At 33.1% G+C, this 23,004-nt stretch overlaps 1 protein-coding gene across 1 annotated transcript in view; it reads right to left on the bottom strand.

The window, feature by feature from the left end:
* The window catches only part of LOC150101518 (cytochrome P450 2J2-like), a 64,198-nt gene extending 41,425 nt beyond the window's left edge, over positions 1-22,773 (bottom strand). The window contains exons 1-6 of the mRNA XM_090400821.1: positions 22,679-22,773; positions 20,681-20,800; positions 19,432-19,559; positions 17,585-17,691; positions 16,237-16,526; positions 3,447-3,634 (exon numbers count right to left, since the gene is read on the bottom strand). Coding sequence (XP_090256947.1) covers positions 3,447-3,634; positions 16,237-16,526; positions 17,585-17,691; positions 19,432-19,559; positions 20,681-20,800; positions 22,679-22,773 — 928 coding nt within the window. The remainder of the gene's footprint in view (positions 1-3,446; positions 3,635-16,236; positions 16,527-17,584; positions 17,692-19,431; positions 19,560-20,680; positions 20,801-22,678) is intronic.
* Between the last annotated feature and the right edge of the window lie 231 nt (positions 22,774-23,004).

Below are 23,004 nucleotides of genomic sequence, written 5' to 3'. Positions count from 1 at the left end.
TAAAGGGTGGGTATTCATCTATAAAAACTCTGAGTGATTTAAAATATTGAGAACTCCTAGAGAGTCGCCCCAAACGCAACTCACCTGTTCTGAATGGCTTGAGTACATTTAGATGTAGATCTAGCCAGTGACAGGCAAAACTTGCCACTTAGCAGAAACTCTTTACTCTCAGAATGCTCAAAGGCCAATATTATTATAATGCGCTGTCTAGATCCAAGAAGATACATTCGTAAGGATAAATCGATGCATAAGTTATATATCTTTATATCAAAATATTCGCAGAGAGAAACAAAGTTTTAACTTATGCTTCAGATAGAAGACAGATGTAGAAAGATATCACTGGGTTACAAAATATTTCATACGCAATAAGAAGTTATATTCTTATTTTAATCCTTTACAAGCGTAAGGGAACGGTTTCACGAATAGTCTACATGTACAGTATATGGTAGGGGTGTTCAACTCGTCGATCGTGATCGACCGATCGATCGCGGAGTGATTTTTGGTCGATCTCTTGTGTATTCCTCCTTGCTTACAAATTTAATTAAAACTGAAAACATAATATTTTATTCATCATTATTTTGTATTATTTTTATTTCGCTTTAAGTGTATTGCTATTGTTTATTTATTTTTCGTTAAAATTGTCAAATCAGTAATTTTCTTATAAGTCCGGGTAAATGAATTAATTTGGATCAGTGGAAGTCAAACAGCGAGCGGAGTGAATACGATTATATGCAAAGTGTATAAAAAGTCGATTGTAGCTTAAATATTCAATATTTCAAAGCACATTACATCGATTTTTTACTTAGGTCAAGTCCCATGAGAATATTGTAAAAAAAATAAACTTTGTTTGTCTCGGTATAGTTTGTATTAGATGTTTTTGTAAATAACTCTTTTGAAGATAACTGTATATACTGCTTTAATAAGAATATGTTAGAGTGTTAAAAACAAAGGCAATGTTTTTGTCACCGAAGCTGTACATGGTGCATTAGAAAGATTGTTATTGAAACTTGTATGTATGAGAAAGGCTTGCAGGCTCTAAGTGTAAACATCTCCGAAGTCAGTCAGAAAATGTTCAATCAACTTTCCGATGGCCGGAAACTTACAATCAAAAGAAAGCGGAATAGAATAAAAGGCGTGCCGAATTTTAAACTTAAGATGAAAGACTCATACCGATTCTTTGAGGGTTACCAAACTTCATGCGAGGTCTCAGAGGAGGCCTAATAAAAAGGGACTGAAGCAAACAGAAGAGGTCCCGATTCCAGAATTGCTCTCAATGAAGAAAACGCCCGGCCCAGAGTCGCCGTCAGAGAGAGAGAGAGAGAGAGACTGCCCGGATCCATGTTGCTTGAGAGAGGAGTTTCCAACTTCCAGAAAGGAGCTTCTCGGTTCGAGACGTCGCTAGAGAGACTACTTCTAGGCCGCAGACAAGGTTTCAAATTGAGAAAGGAAGAGTTCCAATTGCCGGAGAAAAGTTTCCAGGCCAGGTTAATATCAGACATTCACCATAGTGTTGCATTTTCATTACAATTTGATGAATCAAACGACTTCACTGATATTGCTCAGTTAATGGTATTTATTCGCAAGGTATTTCAAGATTATTCAAGTAAAGAACTTTTGAAAATTATACCATTATTGGGAAGAACTAGGGGAGAAGGCATTCTTTTCGTCATTTGATGAATTTGTGAAACAAGACAAACTTCCGCTTTTTAAACTTGTGTCTATTACTACTGATGGTGCTCCTGCAATGATAGGTAATAAATCAGGCTTCATTTCATTATGTAAAAACGATGACAAATATCCAGATTCTTTAACGTACCACTGCATTATTCACCAACAAGTACTGTGTAGTAAAGGATTAAACACAAAAGTTGTTTTTGATATTACATTTAAAATTGTAAATTAAATTACAGGTAGATGATGATACGGAACTTCTGTTATACAATAATGTTCGCTGGCTCAGCAGAAGTGAATTTTTAGAAAGATTTCTTGTTAATTAACAATATAAAAAATTTTCTTTATGAAAAAGGAGATATTTATCCACAATTGAGTGATAAAAGATGGTTGTTACACTTATCATTTTAGTAGATTTCTGTACGAAATTAAGAAATTGAAATTTAGAGTTACAAGGCAGAGATAAAAATTTAATTGACATGTTAAGTTCAATAAAAACTTTCCAACAATACTTACTTTTATTAAAGGAAAATGACCGCGAATTTAGACATCTCCCATATTTATTAAACTTTTTTGAACAAAACAAGAAATGGTTCACTATGATTTAAAAGAATTTATTGCTGAAATGGAATTAGTTGAGGAAGAAATAAATTCAAGATTTAAAGATTTTAATAAAACTGAAAAGATTGTATCTTTTATCAATAATCCATTTCAATAAAACTTGAACATCACAGAAATTTCAAATAACATTAGTGGGCTGTTTGATATAAACCAAGCTGAAGTAGAACTTGAGATAATAATCATTCAGAATAGTTTACATTTAAAATCAATAAACAATGAAGTCATTTGGAAGTATGCACATGAAAAATTCCCAATATTAACTGATATTGAGCGAAACATTCTGTCGTGTTTCGGATCGACATACTGTACTTGTCAGAATCCGCTTTTTCAAATATGACCGTCATAAAACATCAATTAAGAAAAAAAATTACAAATGATCATTTGGATGATTATCTGCGATTGGCCACTTCTTCATATCAACTTAACTATGAAAATATTGCGAGGTCCAAACAATGCCAAATTTCACATTAACTTTTTTTTTAATCAACCAGCATTTCCTGTAACGTATGAGTTTGTAATCAATCTGTTGTTTTTTTTTTCTAACTTTGGTTTTCCAAAATAGAGAAATAAATATTTTATTACAATATATTTGTTTTTTTGTATTAAAATAATTAAAAGTGATAAATAAATTTTTAAATACACAAATGAAGTTTAGAGTTGTGTTTTTTTTTAGTTGCTTATTTGTGCGTAATCAGATATCAGGTTGGGGGAACGCGATCTGTATTAGAGAGTAGATCGCTGAATAACAAAACGCCGAAAAGTAAAAAAGATTGAACACCACTGGTATATGGAAAATGTTGACATCAAAGCAATTGCCTCAGTATTCCAGAGTCCAGAAACATTATGCAAAACTAGAATGACCCACTACCCTTACTTCTGTCGATCTATATTGAGGTCCTACCAGCGGGAGCCAGGTCAAGGAAGTAAAAATGTTTAATAAATGCTAGATTTGGTGTCTAATATATTAAGCAATATTCGACAGTAGTTTTGGTTGCCTCCGCATAATTAATTAGTTGACAGTCGAATAAAATATTACTAATCAAATGAACAAATTTGAGGTGAATATATATTATTACATATTACATGGTAACATGAAATTTCGATTCTAAAAAAAACAAAACAGAAAAGTTGTTTAACTTGAATAATTGACTTACCCATAGAAAATGGAATCAGATATTCTGGATTCGTCACTGTTTTCCCATCTGAAGATAAAAACCTCTCTGGCTTGAAGATTTCTGGATTTTTCCAATATCTGGGATCATGATGTATAGCCCAAAAATTAATGATAACCATACTTCCTTTAGGAATATTATAACCACCTAAAGTCGTATCTTCAGCAGCTCTGTAAATGGGTAAATATAAAAAAACATTTCTAGCAAGTATTTGCTGATGATAAACATCTATAATCATTTATAAAAATGATGAAGACATTCAGTTTATCCTGGACCTCGCTATTTCTATACCTTTCCGGATAGATATGTTCTGCTTAAGAGCAGGTGAGGTAAGTTGCTAACGAAATAAGAGATGGAGGTCGAAAGCAATCAATCTAAACAGTAACCAAAACGTCTAAATAACATTAGCAAGTCAGTGAAGTGAGTGATGATAAATGTTCCATTAAATAGACACATCAGCTCAATCTTTTTACAAGTAAATGCAAGAAAGCTTAAGCATATATGTGTCCGGTAAGTGTGCAGAGTATCATTGGAAGGTTGCTAAGATTATTCACTCCGTCTAGTGATACTGAAGCGAAGTACTCATTAGCTGTTTATTCTAGAGCTTAGACCTTCAGTGTGTGAGAGACTTGAAATGAATTTGTTTTAGATTTTATAAAAATTGAATGAAGATTGAAGATTAACTTTCTTACATAATCTCATAAACTCTTTCTGATTTTGAAAGAATCCCCAAGAAAAGTTGGATGGGTTTCGCTTTTTGTGAATCTCACCCACGAAACGTTGTAACAAAATCTTAAAATGAATACCATGAAAGAAATCAAGGTTGTGTATAATCAGCAAACCATGTACAGACCGCATACATCGAACTGGGGACTTTTCTTTCCAATTCAGATTTCAAATAAGCAGAGTGATCGTCTCCCAAAGTGCAATAAACTCCATCTCCCACCTAATTTAGACAATCCAAAAAATCCATTCCTAATGACATTTGAATACACAGTGTGCTGGTTAAAGAGCAGATATTCTCACGATTATCACTCGGCCTGACCAAACCGGCTGTCTTAACATAAGAGAAGAGGGGGGAGGGGGAACAAGGATAGTAAATGCAGATGTCTGAATGTTGCATTTGTCTTCTGGTATTGGTCTTAGATAGTTCTTTAGTCTGTTTAATGTTCCTCTGGAAATTATACAGAAAAACGTTCTTAAAATTTTTAAATACACTACATGGCATTCTATGAGTTATTGTTCTTCTACGAAAATTCAAGCATTGTGAATAGTGGCTTCCTAATCTCTTGCTGGCAGCAGTTTTGGAAGAATATACAGTATCTTGCTCAAGTACACAGCCTAGTCAAAGTCTTTAACTTTTTCCTCTAATTCATATTTAGTTCATAGTTAAATTGAATTCAGAGTTAATAAATTAAGACTTAATTCAATATGTTAGTCAAAAACTAGGAAACTAACCGACAATTCTAAAATTTTTTAGAATTGTCGGTTAGTTTCCTAGTTTCTGTTACTTTCCATTGTATCCCTAAAAATGCTGACAGATATTAGTCAATGAAACATGTCGGATATTAAACAATTATTTACTTGACTAACATATCGAATTAAGTCTTTAATTTATTAATACTAGTGGTCAAGAAAAAATGTCATAATATGAATTCAGAGTTATTTGGTAGGCCGGCACTATTGTGTTTAGGATATATCACACGGCTTTCTTAATAGTGCCTAACAACAATAAAATCTCTGCTAGTTAAAGACACTTGGAACTTTCATGTATGCATGAAAGTTCTAGTGTATCTTTTTATACAAATATCTCCTATAAAATATATATTTTTTTATAATATTTGTATAGAATAACATTGAAATTTTTAAAATTGTGAAATAGTTCTGTATTCTCATTAAATACTCACACCCTTTGTAGATTCAGTGGAACAACTGTTTGCCATCTGGATATTTCCAGTAATATTGCTTGAGTGTAGGGAAGATGGAGATGGTCATCCCAAGATGGCATCTTTCCTTACCCGCAATTTCATCTATTTCATTCTGAACACGTCGCTGGATATTGGGATACGTTGCCATGATTAAAAGGCACCACTCAATCGTTGTTGTAGTTGTGCCACTCCCTGCAGCAAACAGCACTCCTACATTTCCTCTTAACATGTTTTCTATGGAAAGGACAAAACTTGGTCTCAGTAGTAGGCTGGAATTTTATGTTTAATATGTTCCTTATGTTTCTTGTTTAGTGATTTTTAGATATATTTTTTGGTTATGCAATCGAATGATTAAAATAAATAACTGTCAGGCATATTATTCCACAGGAATTTCTTTAAGGAATAGATTCCTCAATAAATAAATGAAATTATATGTTGAGAGTGCATTAACCAAAAATGATGTGACGCATTATAAACGTGCATAACATTGGACAGATTTATTAGCTCGCTAAAAAAATATCATCATTTGTAAGAGTTCTTTGAATATCTTAATTTTGTCGTAAACAGCATTGCAGATGATGCTAATATAACTGAAATATTGACAATTTAAAATTCGCCTTTGATCATATAAAACAGTATAGAAGATGTGTGAATTCTAACATCAATATGTTGGATGAGTATAGCATCGCATTAAGCTTATAATGATGGATAAGTACAATATCAAAGAAATTAGTTTTAGTTTGTATATAATAAATAACAATAATAAATAATGTGATCATGGTCTGCGGCACTGTCTGCTCTATAGGAGTACGAGAGGAGGGACTGAAAAGTTCTGATAAACACCTAGAACAAAAATCGCTGGTTTGTGCTAAAAGGGAAAGACTTTTTGTTTTTCCCTCAGAGGATTGCAAATGATACAGCAGCGTTTGTATAACACTTCGTAAGGAATGTGTAGAATATATGTAAGTTACGTGGTTCTACCTCATTTCCTTCATGGTGATTATCGCAACCTTTCAACACACCCTCGTATGTCGACAAGCATTCATACTCTCATTAAAATCAAGTTATCGTTGGTAATATGTTATAATTAATCTATGAATACAATCACTGGACAAAGTGCACGCCTTTCACTTTATCAACAGATCTGAATAACTAGCATAGGATATTAAATACCATCTTTTTCATATTCCACAATTGAAGGCTAGTATAGTGAAGCAGCTGCCATGTTATTCCACAATCTCAGCTATTGTCTGGTATGCATCTCGTCAAAACAGTTTAGGTCACATACATGCAAACAGTGAGCTCAAAAAGGTCCAGTGAATCGTTGCGTTTTGAGTGAGATGAGTCATGGTGGCTATCGATAGACACTAACACTAAATTATCAGCGCCCCAGGATCTCTGAAACCAAACAGAAAGCAAAAGAACTAATCAAATGCACAGAATGGCGATTTCTTCAATGGGAAAAATGAAACGAAAATTATAACTGCAAATGAAACAAAAGGCAGCAAACAAAAATTCCCTTCCGTATCTTACCACTGATTACAAGTGGTAATCAGTGGCAAGATACGGAGATCACATATTACAACACTGAACAAATATATTTCAGGAATACAAGCACAACAACAACATAGAGTAGAATTATGACAGCACAGGCGTGCTTGGAACTGTGTGTGATATAAAATTGAAACCATTACTAGCAACAGAAATGTAGGAAAACCTGAGAAAATTAAGTGAATTTTCTCACGTTTTCAAGGTGAATTTTGAAAATTAAATTAAGAGAATAAAGAACTGAAAATATAAACAGACAGTCTTAAGTGTTTATTTGTAAATAGAGTTCGTATCAAGAAAAATGTTTGAAGATTTAAACTCTCTAGTGCAGTTGACTGCACAAACAAATTGGTGTACCACTCACAACTACAAACATCCCTTTTGTTAATCGGCTATTATAATGACAAACGAAACGACTACTAGAATTCATTATTTATTTCACTAGAAGAAGTCTGAAAGACCATATTCTAGCGGCAAACAAGAATGCAAACTGAAAGCAACTGCCCACTCCAACGTACGCAGAAAAACACAGGAGCACTACTTTAGAAAATCTAATATAATTAGCATGGAATACAAAAATAGAAAACAAAAATTCCATAAATTTCTTTGGGCTGAGGAGTCATAGGTGTTTATCACAATACTCTAAATTATGCAATTTAATATGAATCCTTCCTAATCATTCTCATAATGTAATAACTTCAATTGCACTCCCTATCCTTAATCAGAGAATATAACGATTTTTCAAACACTTCAAAAGAGCAGCTAATATTTCAGAAATGAAAATGATTCACCTCCTTCATATAAAGAACACATGATTTATAAAATAAATCATCACCAACAAGAAATATAGTCACTTCAATGCTAGACACGTGGAAATGGTTCCACTCCAGTTTGCAACTACCAGAATAATTTCAGGCAATTAGATCAGAAACATACATATTAAAATCTATTCTCAAAGATAAAAGAAAATAAACTAAGCTACCATCACCGCCAAGAAACACAGCTACTTCTACGTAGGACTGGCAAATGATTAAGACTTCCTTGCAAGTAGGTACACAATATCAGGCAACTGATTGTTCAAAAAGGAATATTAAAATTCAAATCAAACAATACAACCACACAACAACATCATCATCACAAAACAGACGCTTTTTTTGAGACATGAAAGATGATTTAGGCATCCATGCACAATTATGGAAAGAATATTAGACAAGTAGAGCATAAACAAACCTATCTCGTAATTTCGCCTCCCATATTAGACTAGTATAACTCGTTTTTTAAGCTTGCTATATAGCTTCCGTTATAACATGGAATCCAGCAGAATATTGTCACCACACTACAGCTGCATAATAAATCGACACCTTTAAAATGCACTGAGTCTATAATATATCAAAAGAATTGTAAACGTTAACAGCGCAAGTGGAAAAATCAGAAATGCAGACTATGTATGAAAACAGCCTCGTGATATTCTGCTCATATACTTTATACTAATCTTAAATTCACATTTAATAAAATACATAACCAAGTAATAAGGAAAATAAAAATATATGACTCAAACTAGACAGAATCCATTAATAACACAAAACATACTTGGATATACAAAAGAAATGAAAACGAAAGGAAATTAGAGGGAAATAAAAAAACAAAAACATAATGATGTTCTCTCAGACAACTATACAATGACACAACCACGTCCCTCACCACTTTCAAACGGGTCAAAGCGTGCACATGCAATAGTTGCATGTGGGTGCGTGTACTCGCTTCTGCAAGCTAAACTAGAACAAAATTCTCTCTCTCTCTCTCTCTCTCTCTCTCTCTCTCTCACACACACACACACACACACACACACACACACACACACACACACACACACACACACACACACACACACGTGTGTTTGTGGCACCTGACTTATCGTGGGTACTGAAACAAAACAACGAAACCACCACCACCACTACCATCTAATATCTTCTGCAGAGTAGCTCAGCACAAGCTTCAAGGAAGACAGCAGAAACGCCACCAGAACAATTAGCATATTATTATTATTATTATTATTATTATTATTATTATTATTATTATTATTATTATTATTATTAATATATGCATTAAAAATATAATATATTCAAATAGAAATTCTATCTAAAAAATAGAAAGCACATCACACGAATCGGGTCAAACCGAAGTAGAGAGCTACCAGTAACCGGAAGGAGTACCATAGGGACCTGTACTCTCCCCAACCCAAAACAAAATTGCATGCACGATATTAATCAGCTACCTCTCAAAGGTAAGATCTTCCAATATGCAGATGATACAGCTATAATATCCATCCATAATAACGCAAGCATAGCCCAAACAAATATGCAACATGACATAAATCTGCTCATAGACTGGCTCACCAAAAACTCCATACACCTAAATTCAGATAAGACAAAATTAATGATATTCAGAAATTCACTGGATCGACCAGTTGATAACAAATATATAACCATCCAATATCCACTCTCCAACATAAAACACACAGAACAGTAAAACCACTACAATCACTGAGGTTGAAACAATACGATACCTTGGAATTTACTTCGATTCAGATAAGAACTGGAATAGCCACATAAACCATCTACACAACAAACTTCGAACAATAAGTGGCAAAGTCCACAGGTTAAAAGACATAGTTCCCATACGCCTAAAAACACTAATATACAAAGCACTATGCCAAAATATACTAAGATACGCTATAACAATGTATACTTTCTGTGCACCCTACAAATTAAATAGATTAATGTTGTTACAGTACAAAATGATAAAACTGATCTTTTGGGAACAAAGAGACAATAACGACTCTATATACGCTGCAATGTCCGAACACGAAATACTGACAGCAAAACACTTATGTCACTGTGCAGCTTTGCTAAAACCTTATTTCGATGCCAACTACAGGAGAGTCAGAAATACTTATCGTATAATAAGTTGTCAAGACTTCTGACAACTAATATCATATATAAATACAATAATCACTTTGGAAAGGCCACAAGAAACTTTTACATCCAAGACATGATAAACAAATTACGTTTTAAATACAGAAACCATACAAATTACAATAGCCTGAAAAAAAGCTCTAAGGATATACAATGAACAAGAAACACGCACCCAAAATACCATACAAACTTAATGAAACACAATATAGTCGTTCAGGCTTCCAGTTCAGTGACGCATCAAGACATTCCAAGCATTCCAAGTTATCGTGTGTGTGTGTGTGTGTGTGTGTGTGTGTGTGTGTGTGTGTGTGTGTGTGTGTGTGTGTGTGTGTGTGTGTGTGTGTGTGTGTGTGTGTGTGTGTGTGTGTGTGTGTGTGTGTGTGTGTGTGTGTGTGTGTGTGTGTGTGTGTGTGTGTGCGCGTGTGCGTGCGTGCATGTGTGTGTGTGTGTGTGTGCGCGCGCGCGTGCGTGCGTGAGTGCGCGTGGCGTGCAGAAATTTCACAATTTACTAACTTAAGGTCATCCTCAGATAACCTTACAAATAAGCTTCGAGGATGAAAGCTGAGAAATTACATCTCATCCAAGATTTTAAAAAAATAAAAATAAAAAAATAAAATAATAAAATAAATAAAAAATCTCAACCCATATATCACATTTCAGTGCTGTAGTTACAGTATTTAAATAATTGTAAATATATATATATATATATATATATAACCCATTGTTAAATGAACAAATGCTGTATTATTATTATTATTATTATATATACAAACATGGAAAAAGAAATTTATTCAGCAATTACAGACCCATAGAAATATTACCAATTATCAATCAAATTCTGGAGCGGATCGTACTGAAGAAACTCACAGCATATACAGAGACCTTTCATATTATCGCCAAACGATATGGTTTTCAGAAAAATAAGGGAACAACATATCTTTTCGAAGACTTAACAAACGTAATTAATACCGTCTTAGACAAAAACAAAATTGCCATGGTAGTCTTTATTGACCTAACTAAAACATTTGATACACTCACACATCAAACCTTGTTAGAAAAGCTGAGGCATGTTGGAATAGATGGGCCTTTGCACAGGTGGTTGACACACTACCTCGAAAATAGAAAGCATATCACACGTATCGGGTCAAACCGAAGTAGAGGGCTACCAGTAACCAGTGGTGTGCCACAGGGAGCTGTACTCTCCCCAACTCTATACAGCATTTACGCGCATGATATTAATCAGCTATCCCTCAAAGGTAAGATACTCAAATACGCAGACGATACAGCTATAATATCCACCCATAATAAAGCAAGCATAGCCCAAACAAATATACATCATGTTATAAATCATCACAGATTGGCTCACGAAAAACTCCATACACCAAAACTCAGATAAGACAGATTAATGATATTCAGAAATCCACTGACTCGACCAGTTGATAACAAATATATAACCATCCAACATCCAGTCTCCAACATAGAAAAACATACAGAAAACCACTACAATTACTCTGATTGATATAATACAATACCTTGGAATTTACTTCGATGCATATATGAACTAGAATAGCCACATAAACCATCTATACAACAAACTCCGAACAATAAGTGGCAAACTCTACAGGTTAAAACACAGTTCCCACACGCCTAAAAACACTAATATAGAAAGCACTATGCCAAAATATAGTAAGATATGCAATAACAACGTATGCTTTCTGTGCACCCTACAAACTAAATAGACTAATGTATCTAAGATAAATTAATGATAAAACTGATCTTTTGGGAACAAAGAGACAATAACGACTTTATATACACTGCAATGTCACAAAATACTGACAACAAAATATTTATGTCACTATGCTGCTTTGCTAAAACATTATTTCCATGCCAACTACATGACAGTTTGAAATACATACCGTATAACAAGACCTCATACTACTAATTATATCACATATAAATACAATAATCACTACGGAAAGGCCACACGAAACTTCTACATCCCAGACATGATAATCAAATTACCTTTTGAATACAGAAACCTTACAAGCTACAATAGCCTTAAAAGAGCTCTAAGAACCTACTATGAGCAAGAAACACGCACCCAAAACACCATACAAACTTAATGAAACACAATATATTAGTTCGGGCTGCCAGTTCAGAGATGCATCAATACATTCCAAGTTGTCGTATGTGTGTGTGTGTGTGTGTGTGTGTGTGTGTGTGTGTGTGTGTGTGTGTGTGTGTGTGTGCGCGCGCGCGCGCGAATTTCTCAGATTTCGTAGCTTCCGTAGATTTCGTAGATTCCCAACACAGCAAACAAACTAATAAATAATAACCAACTGGTGTCATCCTCAGATAAGCTTATAAATAAGCTTCGAGGATGAAAGCTGAGAAATTATATCTCATCCAAAACAAAATTATTTATCAAATGTAACCAAATTCAAGTTAAAGTGGGTATCACATGAAACCCAATGTATGTAATGTATGTATTATATGTAAACAAATGTACATAATGTAAGTATCATATGTTAACAAATGTAAATAAATGTATCATATGTGTTCAAATGTATGTAATAACTGTAACAAATGTATGTATTGTGATAAATAAATTTAAAAAATGTAAAAAAAATATTGTTTCTATTATCATTATTTGTTGTTAATTTTGAAATATAAATATAATAGATAAAATGTAGAAAAAAGCTAGTATATATATTTATACAAAGTTAATCCATAACGAATATTGTCAAAATGAAAGAGATTACTCTTAGTATATTATATTAATCATTGTAAATATGTATGTGAAAAAGCATAAAATACAATGTTATTATTAATAAATAAAAAAATATGATTAATATTATTTTCAATTTAAAAATAGCATTGTGAAAAAGTGAAATAAATCCATTCAGCATTCCCTGCTGATACCAAAAAATAAACTATGAATATAATGTGTGAATTAACTGAACTGCAGGTGAAAATATAAAAGTAAATGACAAAATGCTGATAAAAATTATGTATATTTATCTAAAAAAAAATTATTCCACAATCATTATCGTTAAGATGAAAAATATCTCTCTCTTGACACATGAAATGAATAATTTTAAATATGTATGGAAAAATGGAAAATACATTGTTAGTTATTATTATTTACGTATTTAAATAAGATATTCACTTAACATTAAATACTGAATATTTGTAGTGAACAAAAATGTAATAGTATACTTAAATTTTATATTTGTAAATATTTGTATATATGAAGAGGATAATAAACTTTGTCAAAAAAAATATTAATACATTATACTGTACAGGGGAAAAAAAAGAAAGGAAAAAACCCTGTGTGAATTTCATTGTTACAAAAAAACAACAAAAAAACATAATTAAACCTGTTATAAATAAGTTATCTTATGTTATAAATATGTAATCATAATATTAATCATAATTTTAATTTAAAAAAGAGATTGACTTTTTTTTTAAAGAAAAATATATAATTAGGTATGTATCATATGTAAACAAATGTATGCAATGTTGTATTATATGTAATCACATGTATGCAATGTATGTATGATAAGTAATAAAATCGATTTAAGAAAAAAAATTACTATTATTACCATAAATCTTCATGGAATCACGAACGGAACCTGACAGACAATATATCATCTAAACCTTGTATCATATTTTTCGTGGATTCATTAACTCTACCTGCATTCACCACCTGCAAAGGCAAGACATTCCATCGAAGCAAAATTTTTGAGAGGAAACTTTGAGCTCACATTTCTGTCTTGACTGCATGGATTATCAACTTCCATGGACGCTCTCTCATTCTTCAAGATAAAAACTATCTCTATTTTTATCGTATATGACCCTTTAAGAAGTTTTCAGGATTTCAATCATTTTGCCTTTCTTTCTGGCGTTTGTAAATGTTTGCCGTCCACGTATTCTCAGTCTTTTCTCATAATCTACATTCAGAGTATATTATGAGAAAACACTGAGAATTATTACAATAGACCAGATAACATCATATTTTCATTTATCATATTTTCTCCCTTTGTACTCTTTCCACACATTCTTCATTACGTGCGACACCAGGACACAAGATCCAGATGAGATTGTATTAAAATCTTGCCAAATAACTTCCAAGGACCATACCCACTTCAGCCACCAAAAGGCTTTGTGTTCTTTTCCCTTCTAAACAGTACTTCTCAACTGCTAAACTTCCGACACTTAAACGGATTTGGACTTTATAAAATTAAAATCCGTTCAACTTTAGATTGCTATTCATTTGTGGTGGTGCAACAAAGACCTCACAGCCGAGCATGCATCTCTGTACTCGAGTATATTCAGGAGAGAACGATTCGTTTAACCAATGACATCAATGATCCCTGTAGTTGCTTTGTGACAGATTCTCTATTGCTGCATTGCCCAAATAGCTGCTGTCCTAATCTGGCTACTACCATTCGTCCACTTTCGTTTACTCCACACCAACGACATACCAGCTGTCAGTTAACACCCATATAGTATTAAACTCCAAACTCATCGAACTAACTTCTCATCTTTTGCCTTCATGTCTTACGCTTTTGCTCTTTGGAAACGTTTTCCCATAATGTTTTCCAATGATGACAAGGAAATCTGCAAACAAAATCATGTAAAATATAATGTGTTGGGACCTATACATTCTTTATTCTGTAAATTAACATTTTTGCAGCGGAAAGGCTGAAAATTGCAGCGGGAAACATTTATTACGCTGCAATCTTCATTTTGAAAAAGGCTATATAAAAATAAAACAAATCTAAAATATTTATTCATTCATTTTTCTATAAAAATACCTTCAAATGAAGTTTTGGCATCATTCTCTCTTTTCTTCATTTCGGCAACAAAGGCATCAATGTAATTACCTATAGCACTTTAGTCAACATTCTTTTTAACAACCTCAATTTCCTCCCTATAAAATGATATACAAATCTGCGTGAGTCATCTCATTCTTCTTTCACATTAAATTCTACTTCTGTACTTGCTATACTTGCATATTTATTAATGTATGTCACATTTTCGGGACCTTCATGAATACTTATCGGCAGATAATCAATATACATATATGATATTATTTTGTGCAAATTTTTAAAGTAACTGTTTACACTTCTGTAAATATACATAAACAAAACATTAATAGAATTCTGTATGATTACTATAATGCTATTTGTGATATACAGGGTGGTTCAAAATTCCGCGTACAGACTTTGAGGGGAGGTAGAGAACATCAAAATCAACCATATTCAAATAGGAAAGCATGACCAGAAACGCCACCCGAAAGTGATAGGTGACGTTGTTCGCCAGCGCTCCAGGTGAGCAATTGGGGCTTCTTCATTCATGCTTTCGACGTCGTATGAAGAACGAACGCTGAGACTGCAGACACGCATCTTGTTTACGGGTGAGCTGACGGTAATGGACGAGCCACTGTACGAATTCGCGGGTAAAAGCTTCATTTACCCGCGAATGGATCTTCAATCACCACAGTGCTCATATGTGGACCCATGAGAACCCACACGCTGTGCGATCACATGCTGCACAACAACGCTTCGCCATTAATGTACGAGCAGGTATCGTTGCTGACTGTTCTGGACTCCCAGAAGTATTGGACCTTTCTGGAAGAAGTTCTGCCGGATTTACTGAACAATGTTCCAAAGACTGTACGTCGGCAGATGTGGTTCCAACACGACGGGGCTCCAGCCCATTTTGGCATTTCTGTGTGTTAGTATTTGGACAGGTCCTTTGGGTCTCGATGGATTGGGCGTGGTGGACACGTCGCATGACCCTATGCTCATCTGATTTATCGAGCATTGATTTCTTTCTGTGGGGGGATCCTTAAAGTCATGGTGTACGAAACGCTTGTTGCCTCTGACATGAATCTCGTGCCAAGAATCGCCACCGCAGCTTCTAATATCCGGGAAACTCCAGGTATTTTCGAAAATGTTCGGCAATCAATGCGTCGTCGGTGTCAGGCATGCATCACTGCTAATGGTCATAACTTTGAGCCTGATGTGAACCATATTATGTATCCAACTACAATTGAACGGTTCAGTTATGCCTAATAAAGTTTTTTATACTACTTACTACCTTTTGTTATTTCTGTATCTTTGTGTCTCTGTTAGTACCTTCCGGTGGCATTTCTGGTCATGTTTTTCTATTTGAATATGGTTGATTTTGATGTTCTCTACCTCCCCTCAAAGTTTGTACGTCGAATTTTGAACCACCCTGTATATTACAAGGTCAGTGAAAACAAAATAGAAGAAAAGTGGTGAATAAATACCTTGACACTATCACACTTACTGTATGAACTGACTGGATTGCTTAAAAATCTTCATTAGTGGTAAGAAATGCAACATTTTCACAAATACTGGCGCTAGCCAAGGGAAAAAACTTGGTACGTCAAAGTGAGGAATAGCGTCATTTGCAATGGCATTGAGTTCTTGAAAGATTTTCATTCTTTGCTCATCGAAATGTTTTCCGAAAGCTATGGAGGTGATATTGTTGACGGTGCTGGCCAGAATATAAGCTCGCAGATGATTTGGCTTTCCGATTTTGTTTTCAATTATTTTGAGAAATGAATTTATTTCATCCTGTAAACATACATCAAAACTATTAATCCAAGATGATATCAAAAGTAAATTTAAATATAAATTATTATTCTAATTAATATGCTTAGGTTCTAAAAAAGTAAGTACTTTATCGAGTTTTCCTAGTATCCCTGAATTTCGCTGTCCTCTCATTACTATTATTAATTATAGGTGATTTCTTTCATGAAATAAAAGTCAACTAATTGTTGTACTCTAATTGTAATGTTTCTGAATGTACAAACTGTTATTATTTATGAATGTTTATGACCGGACTAACTTTCAATGCTTGTGAATAGACTAACTTTTGTCATTCTGGACAGACTTAATGTGAATGTTTCTGAGTGAACCAACTGTCAACATTTCTGAAGGGACAATCTGTTAATATTCTAATTAACTATTAAAGATGCATATATAGTGAAAAATTCTTTTTAATTTCATACTATATACTGAAAATTTAACAAATCGCGTTCTACATTAATAATGATAAAAATAAGACTCTTCTCAGCAATAAAGTTGATTAAACGTAATCCCTAAAGCTCAGAGGCTAGGTTGGATTTTATTTTAATTACGGGTTTAATTTAGGTGTATTTTTAATTTTAAAAATGCACCTAAATCTACAAGATCAGTGAATTATATCTGCGTGTATTATTTCGCCGACATTTTTGTTTCATGGCTTGCAAAGCCAGAGTTTTTGGAAGGGGAAAGTGAATAAGGATATTTTCAAGTTTGGAGCTAGGGTTAAGTGCTGGTTGACGTTCATATTATGGTTTAAATGAATGAATGCAACAACATTACTAATTAATTTCCGTTTGAAGATTCCAATATTTCGTTACTGTAAAAGGGACAACATCGGGGAAACAAGATAAAAATTATATCGACACCATATTGTCTTATTATGAACGAACTGAATTAGCTGCAGTATAAATAATTTATCGCTAAATTATGACACAATCATTTCCATCATACAATTTATTATTACATCATTCTCACATTTGTTCTCTAATTATTCCACACATTATCATCGCAAATTCTTTTATGCCACTCTCATTTGGAGAAATTACCTTTATATGCTCTTCCATTTGACCTTTGCCGAATCCCAGATCACGAAGTACATGAAGTGCAAATATGCGTTGTTCTTTCCATACAGCACCATTTTCAAAAACGAAACCTATTAAAACCCCCAAAAAATTAGCATGCAACTCGCAAATCAATGGTTGTAATTATAACTTGATTGATTAGCGCATCGTAGTTTATATAAATCAGTTATAAATAAATAACATGTTACAAGAAAAGATACAGCCGAAACAAAAAACAAGCAGCATAGAACATCGTCTTGTATATGACAGGTCTATTGTTTCTGCTAATGTCTCGTTTACTCTATAGAGCTTTTCTAGATTGCTTCTTTAAAATTGCAAATTTTAATCTTTATAATTTTGTATGAGGCACTTGCTCATTGTTTTTATAATAATACTAAAAATATCTGTGAAAATATGAGAGGATTTATTTAATTACGTAATATTTGCTTTTTAATTTTGTTTCTAATTTAAATTTACTAATTTTAACGTTATTTTTTTTCAAACTATCATCAACTCAATTATAAAGAAATATCAAAAAGAAACTTTATTATTCAAACACTTTAATAGAAAGTTTACAAATTCTTAAATTTACTACTTTTCTGCTTCTATTTTAGCAACGTCGCTTTCTTGTGATCGGAATACTTCTTTCTGTACTCACAATCAACAAAAGAAAACAGCTTCTTGTTTCTTTGGCGTGCAGTTTGTAGTATACGCCCATCAGGGCCAGCCATGTTTCTGCATTGTTGACTCGTCTTCATTCCAGTCAGCTGCATAATTGTTCAGGAGATCAGTGGGAAATCCTGTGATTTCGCACTGATGGCACACACACACAGTACCCTGACACCTAAACCTTATCTGCAGAAATCATGAATTTAATTCTGACTATGCTCTAAATATGTAGTAAACTTTTATTGCAAATATTAGGTTAAGTGTATTCGCTGATCGTTTGCAAAAATGATCAGCGAATGGATTGGACCACTTACTGAAAAGAATGGTCCAAATTATACTGAATTTGTGATAAAACAAGAACGTTTGTTAACGAATCTAAATATGTAATTGGATATTTCATTGAAATCCGTCCAACCAGATTAATTATTAATATGCAAGCACACGTATGGACAGATCTGAAGAAACACAAAAACATGACAACTAGGTACCTAGAAATTATGAGTATATGCTCCTGAAACGAGCCTTTTATGGTAGATAAGAATGAAACTGCACTGTTCGCTCAATTATATTAGAAACACTGTATTTTAAAACAATTGCAATTAAAGAAAAAATGTATCTAGCATTAGATAATATAGTACTGTATGGAGGCTTTAAACCAGCAAATACTCTGAGTGAATTTGTTGTATACCTCTGCTGTAGACGTATTAAGGACACAAACTCTTTGTAGAAGTGAATTAGTAAATAAACGAGAACATGTTAGTGTCAGACTATGCTTTTAAAGAAGTGTACATAAAGACGTATTAGATTATTTAGAATTATCAAATGTTGTTAGTGCCATCGTTATCACCACTATCATCAATTCCTGATGAGGATCTTCCTTTAAGAGGTTTACAGGATATAAAAAGATTGTGTTCAGAGAGTAATTAATATGAGTAATTATTATTTAATACTTGAATATTCTTTAAGTTTTCCTAAACACTATCCTTAATTAGCAAATATTAATATTTTAATAGCAATAACTTGCAATAGTACAAAACATACTTTCATTACAATTGCGCAATGTCTGTAAGAATTATTAAAATCATTTACTGTTATACTCCTTATTTTTAAAAATAATATTTTTGGGGATTTCCCGTTACAGATCAAATAAGGTTTTTGCTTACTTTTGTTTTCAGGAAGGATATTTAATGCTGAAATTGTCGGTCTGTCTAGAAAAATCGATTTAGTCAATACCTCGTTTGCGCTTTCAAAATCATTTACAAAAACAACATAGCAGCTTCCAATGTACATGCTAAAAATAAAAGTAAACGCGGTATTATAAAACTGAATACAAGTATTATCTCCATTATTTTACTTATGCTTGATAAAAATAAAGCTATTTATCAAACAGTCATCTTATTGAACTCTGAAAACGTTTTTCTATTCTTTCACTTTTGAATGGCATGTTTTTATATACATATATCCGCATGCACACAAATACCCTTTAACAAGAATGAGTATTGTAATCATTTGTTTTAAAACAAATCATGTTAATCTTGACAAAAATATCTAAAATATCGGGCGCAGGTGTGTTCTTAACCCAGTCATTTTAGGGTTTCGAGATGACAACAATTTTATAAAAACTTCTCATTGTAATTTAGGGTGCACAATTGTGATTTAGGGTACCACCTTAGCTTACTTGTTATCTAAGGGAGGTTAGAAAATGCCCTTTAGTGGAAACACCTGCATTCTAATCCTACCTATGAGATAAGGGACCACTTTTTCAGAGCTTTTCAGTTGAAGGTACTTGTAAGGTAGCCGGTGTTCAGGCAACTGTGTTCATGCAACCTGAACACAGTTGCCTAAAACCACTAATTAGGAGAGTAAGCCCTTCTTCAAACTGGATGGAAATTGGATTTAGGGGAAGAATTTATTAAGCTGCTCCAATTATGATAAATATAGCAAATGGTGGTTTAACAAATTTAAGTAAACTGGCAACCTATTCTTTGTACCCTTACTGTCTATTCATTCTGGATAAAAGATAGAATATATTTAAAATTAACGCTAGAAAGCGATTTATCCGATGAGAAAAACGATTCTAAACACGCTTCTTACTGCAGTTGCGTAATCGCTATGAAAACATAATTCATTCGCTAACATCTGTCTTCTATAATACTAGGGGTGGGAAATTATTTTCGATATATGGGAAGCAGAAGAATTCGACATATGGCACTTGTCCTGATGTAGGTCAATCATACTGAAATTCAGTTTTCCTTGCTTAGTAAATGGTCTATAAGTCAAAGTCTACTACTAAATTAACATTTTAAAATAATCTGGTTAAAATAAAATGTTCTAAAAAATCAAATATTGTTTTAATATCGTTATTAAAGCTTGCATCTAATCTAATATATTCACAACTATAAGGTTGATTACCTGAACATCTTTCCATATTTCTTGGTCAGTTCCACTAACTGTAAATGGGCGTTTCTCTTAAGAAATGGAAAATATCCCACTATAGGCAAACCAATCGGACCTGGCGGAAGTCTTTTTTTCCTATTTAGACGGGGAAGGATGACACATGCACAAAGTACTATGGCAAATACACTTATTACAGACGATGTAATATTTTTCTCTATAAAACTAAGAATATGCGAATCCATGTTATTCGAATATTAATTAGTTTAACTGGGGAAGAATTTAATACTGCTCTTTATTATAAACTCTAATTTTTAATAATTATGGAATAATTAGGTGCTATCAATTACACAAAATCTCGCCCAACTTATCTTATACAGTGTTATCAAGCACTCCTTCATGTAAAATCAAATGTCGCTACGAACAATTCCTTTCCTGCCATCTGGTGTTATGTATGTTCACTAATACTAAAAAAAAGAGGTTCTACTAATCCTAAAATGGCATGAGTCACAATAACAATGTAACAATATTCATCATTAGACGAACTAGAGTCGTCGTTTCAATTTTATTTTGCTTAGTTTATTTCATTTTCTTTTATTTATTTATTTTTATCCTTTATCTATATATTGCATGATAGAAAAAATTTCGTTTGTTAGAATTTGCCATTAAATTACCATTGAGAACAATGTAAACAAATGAATCCATATGAAGTCAAAGAAATCAAAACTCTTTATGCAAAATAACAGGTTTAAGTGTGCAACAAAAATGAAACCGTATTTATAATAAACCTATAGCAAAAATGCCGAATTATTATGTAAGCCAGCATAACTAAATAAATAAAGAATTTAACGACGAAATGATTTATGGCAAGTGATACTTTTTTAAACATACAATTTTTGCTCTACTTAAGAAGAGAAAACCAGTTAACAATAAAAATGTATGAACCTCGTATATGATAAAAATTTGTTCAAACTAAAATACATTGAGGTCCTGATTGTACAAATTTAAACACGTAAAGTATTAATTAAAAACTATTGACTATGGAATGTTTCGGTTTGAATGATGAGGCACGGGTTCAGAGCTTTCTTTACAGAAGCGTTTCATTAAATAACTGTTTTTGTTATGGCCCTTAACTTCTTAGACTCGACGTTTGATGGAAATTACATGTTCTGCCAGTCGCTATTGTTCCCGGTATGGAATATGATATAATCAAGATGTTCGTCACGTTGAACCATAGCTGCTCGACTAATTTGGACAAAACGTAACCCACACAAACTCAGAATGTGATAGGTAAGTTAAAGTTAGACATTTAGCGTTTGAGGAGATTTGGATATTCTAACTTCGCGCTAAAAATAAACAAAAAATAAAGAAAGAAAGAATAATTAAAGAAATAAATACAAAATAAATAAACAATTACTAATTTTGTTAATATTTAAGTAATTTTTGAGGAAATGATATTTTTTGAACTTTGCAAAATAGTTTTGCAAACCAACGTAACGACCTTCAATATATACATCACCATTATAATCATTGCTCATCAGTATAATGTCGACTCGTGCTTTATGCTTGTTTCTCCATCTTTGCCATTAGTCTCTGTCCATTACTGACTCAAATCCTGTAAATTCTTTCTCCACGACATCACTGCCCACTCTCAACTTGGCCATTCTCTTCTATTTATATCGCCCATTGCAATAAGCATCATAGTTTTGATCTTTCTACAGTTATCCATTCTGTAGATATGTCCAAACACTTTAGTTTCCTTTCACTTATTTCTTGCATTAGATTTTCTTTGCAGTGTTTACTTTGCGATATAGTTCTTTATTTGTTACCTTTTACACACATCCAGTTGTATTTTGCGTGTTGCAAATTAGCATGTCATGCTTAAAAGCACTTTCATTTTATCTCGTCTTTTTTTGCTTTATTCCACATGCGTATTTGCTCATTATTCTTTCCCATCCTTCATTGTCCTTTCCAATCATCGCATTTCAATCACCTCCCCTAATAAGTATATCTTACTTTGGAACTGATTTCAAGGATATTTCCACTTTGCTATAGAATAACTGTATTTCATCTTTTTCAATGCTTTCTCTAGTGGTGACCTGAACCGCCATGATGTTAAATGGTCTTGTTGCATGTCATCCCATTACTATTCTGTCATTTCTTGGTATGTATCCTAATAATGTTTCTCTTCCTCTTTTACTGAGAAGAAATCTAATTCTTGCCTGACGTTTTGCAGATCAGATGTAGAATCATCAGTTGCAGACGAGATGATTCTGCCACCTCTCATCTGTCACAAATCTCTCCAGCGAATATCCGCTAATCCACTGATGTTGCATCGGTAT

This window comes from Typopeltis vanoorti, chromosome 11, assembly GCF_054136105.1.
Source record: "Typopeltis vanoorti isolate ZY-2024b chromosome 11, IOZ_Tvanoo_1.0, whole genome shotgun sequence".
Lineage (NCBI taxonomy): Eukaryota > Metazoa > Arthropoda > Arachnida > Uropygi > Thelyphonidae > Typopeltis > Typopeltis vanoorti.
The sequence above is the reverse complement of the archived record's forward strand: the minus strand, read 5'-3'. Positions and strand labels throughout refer to the sequence as shown.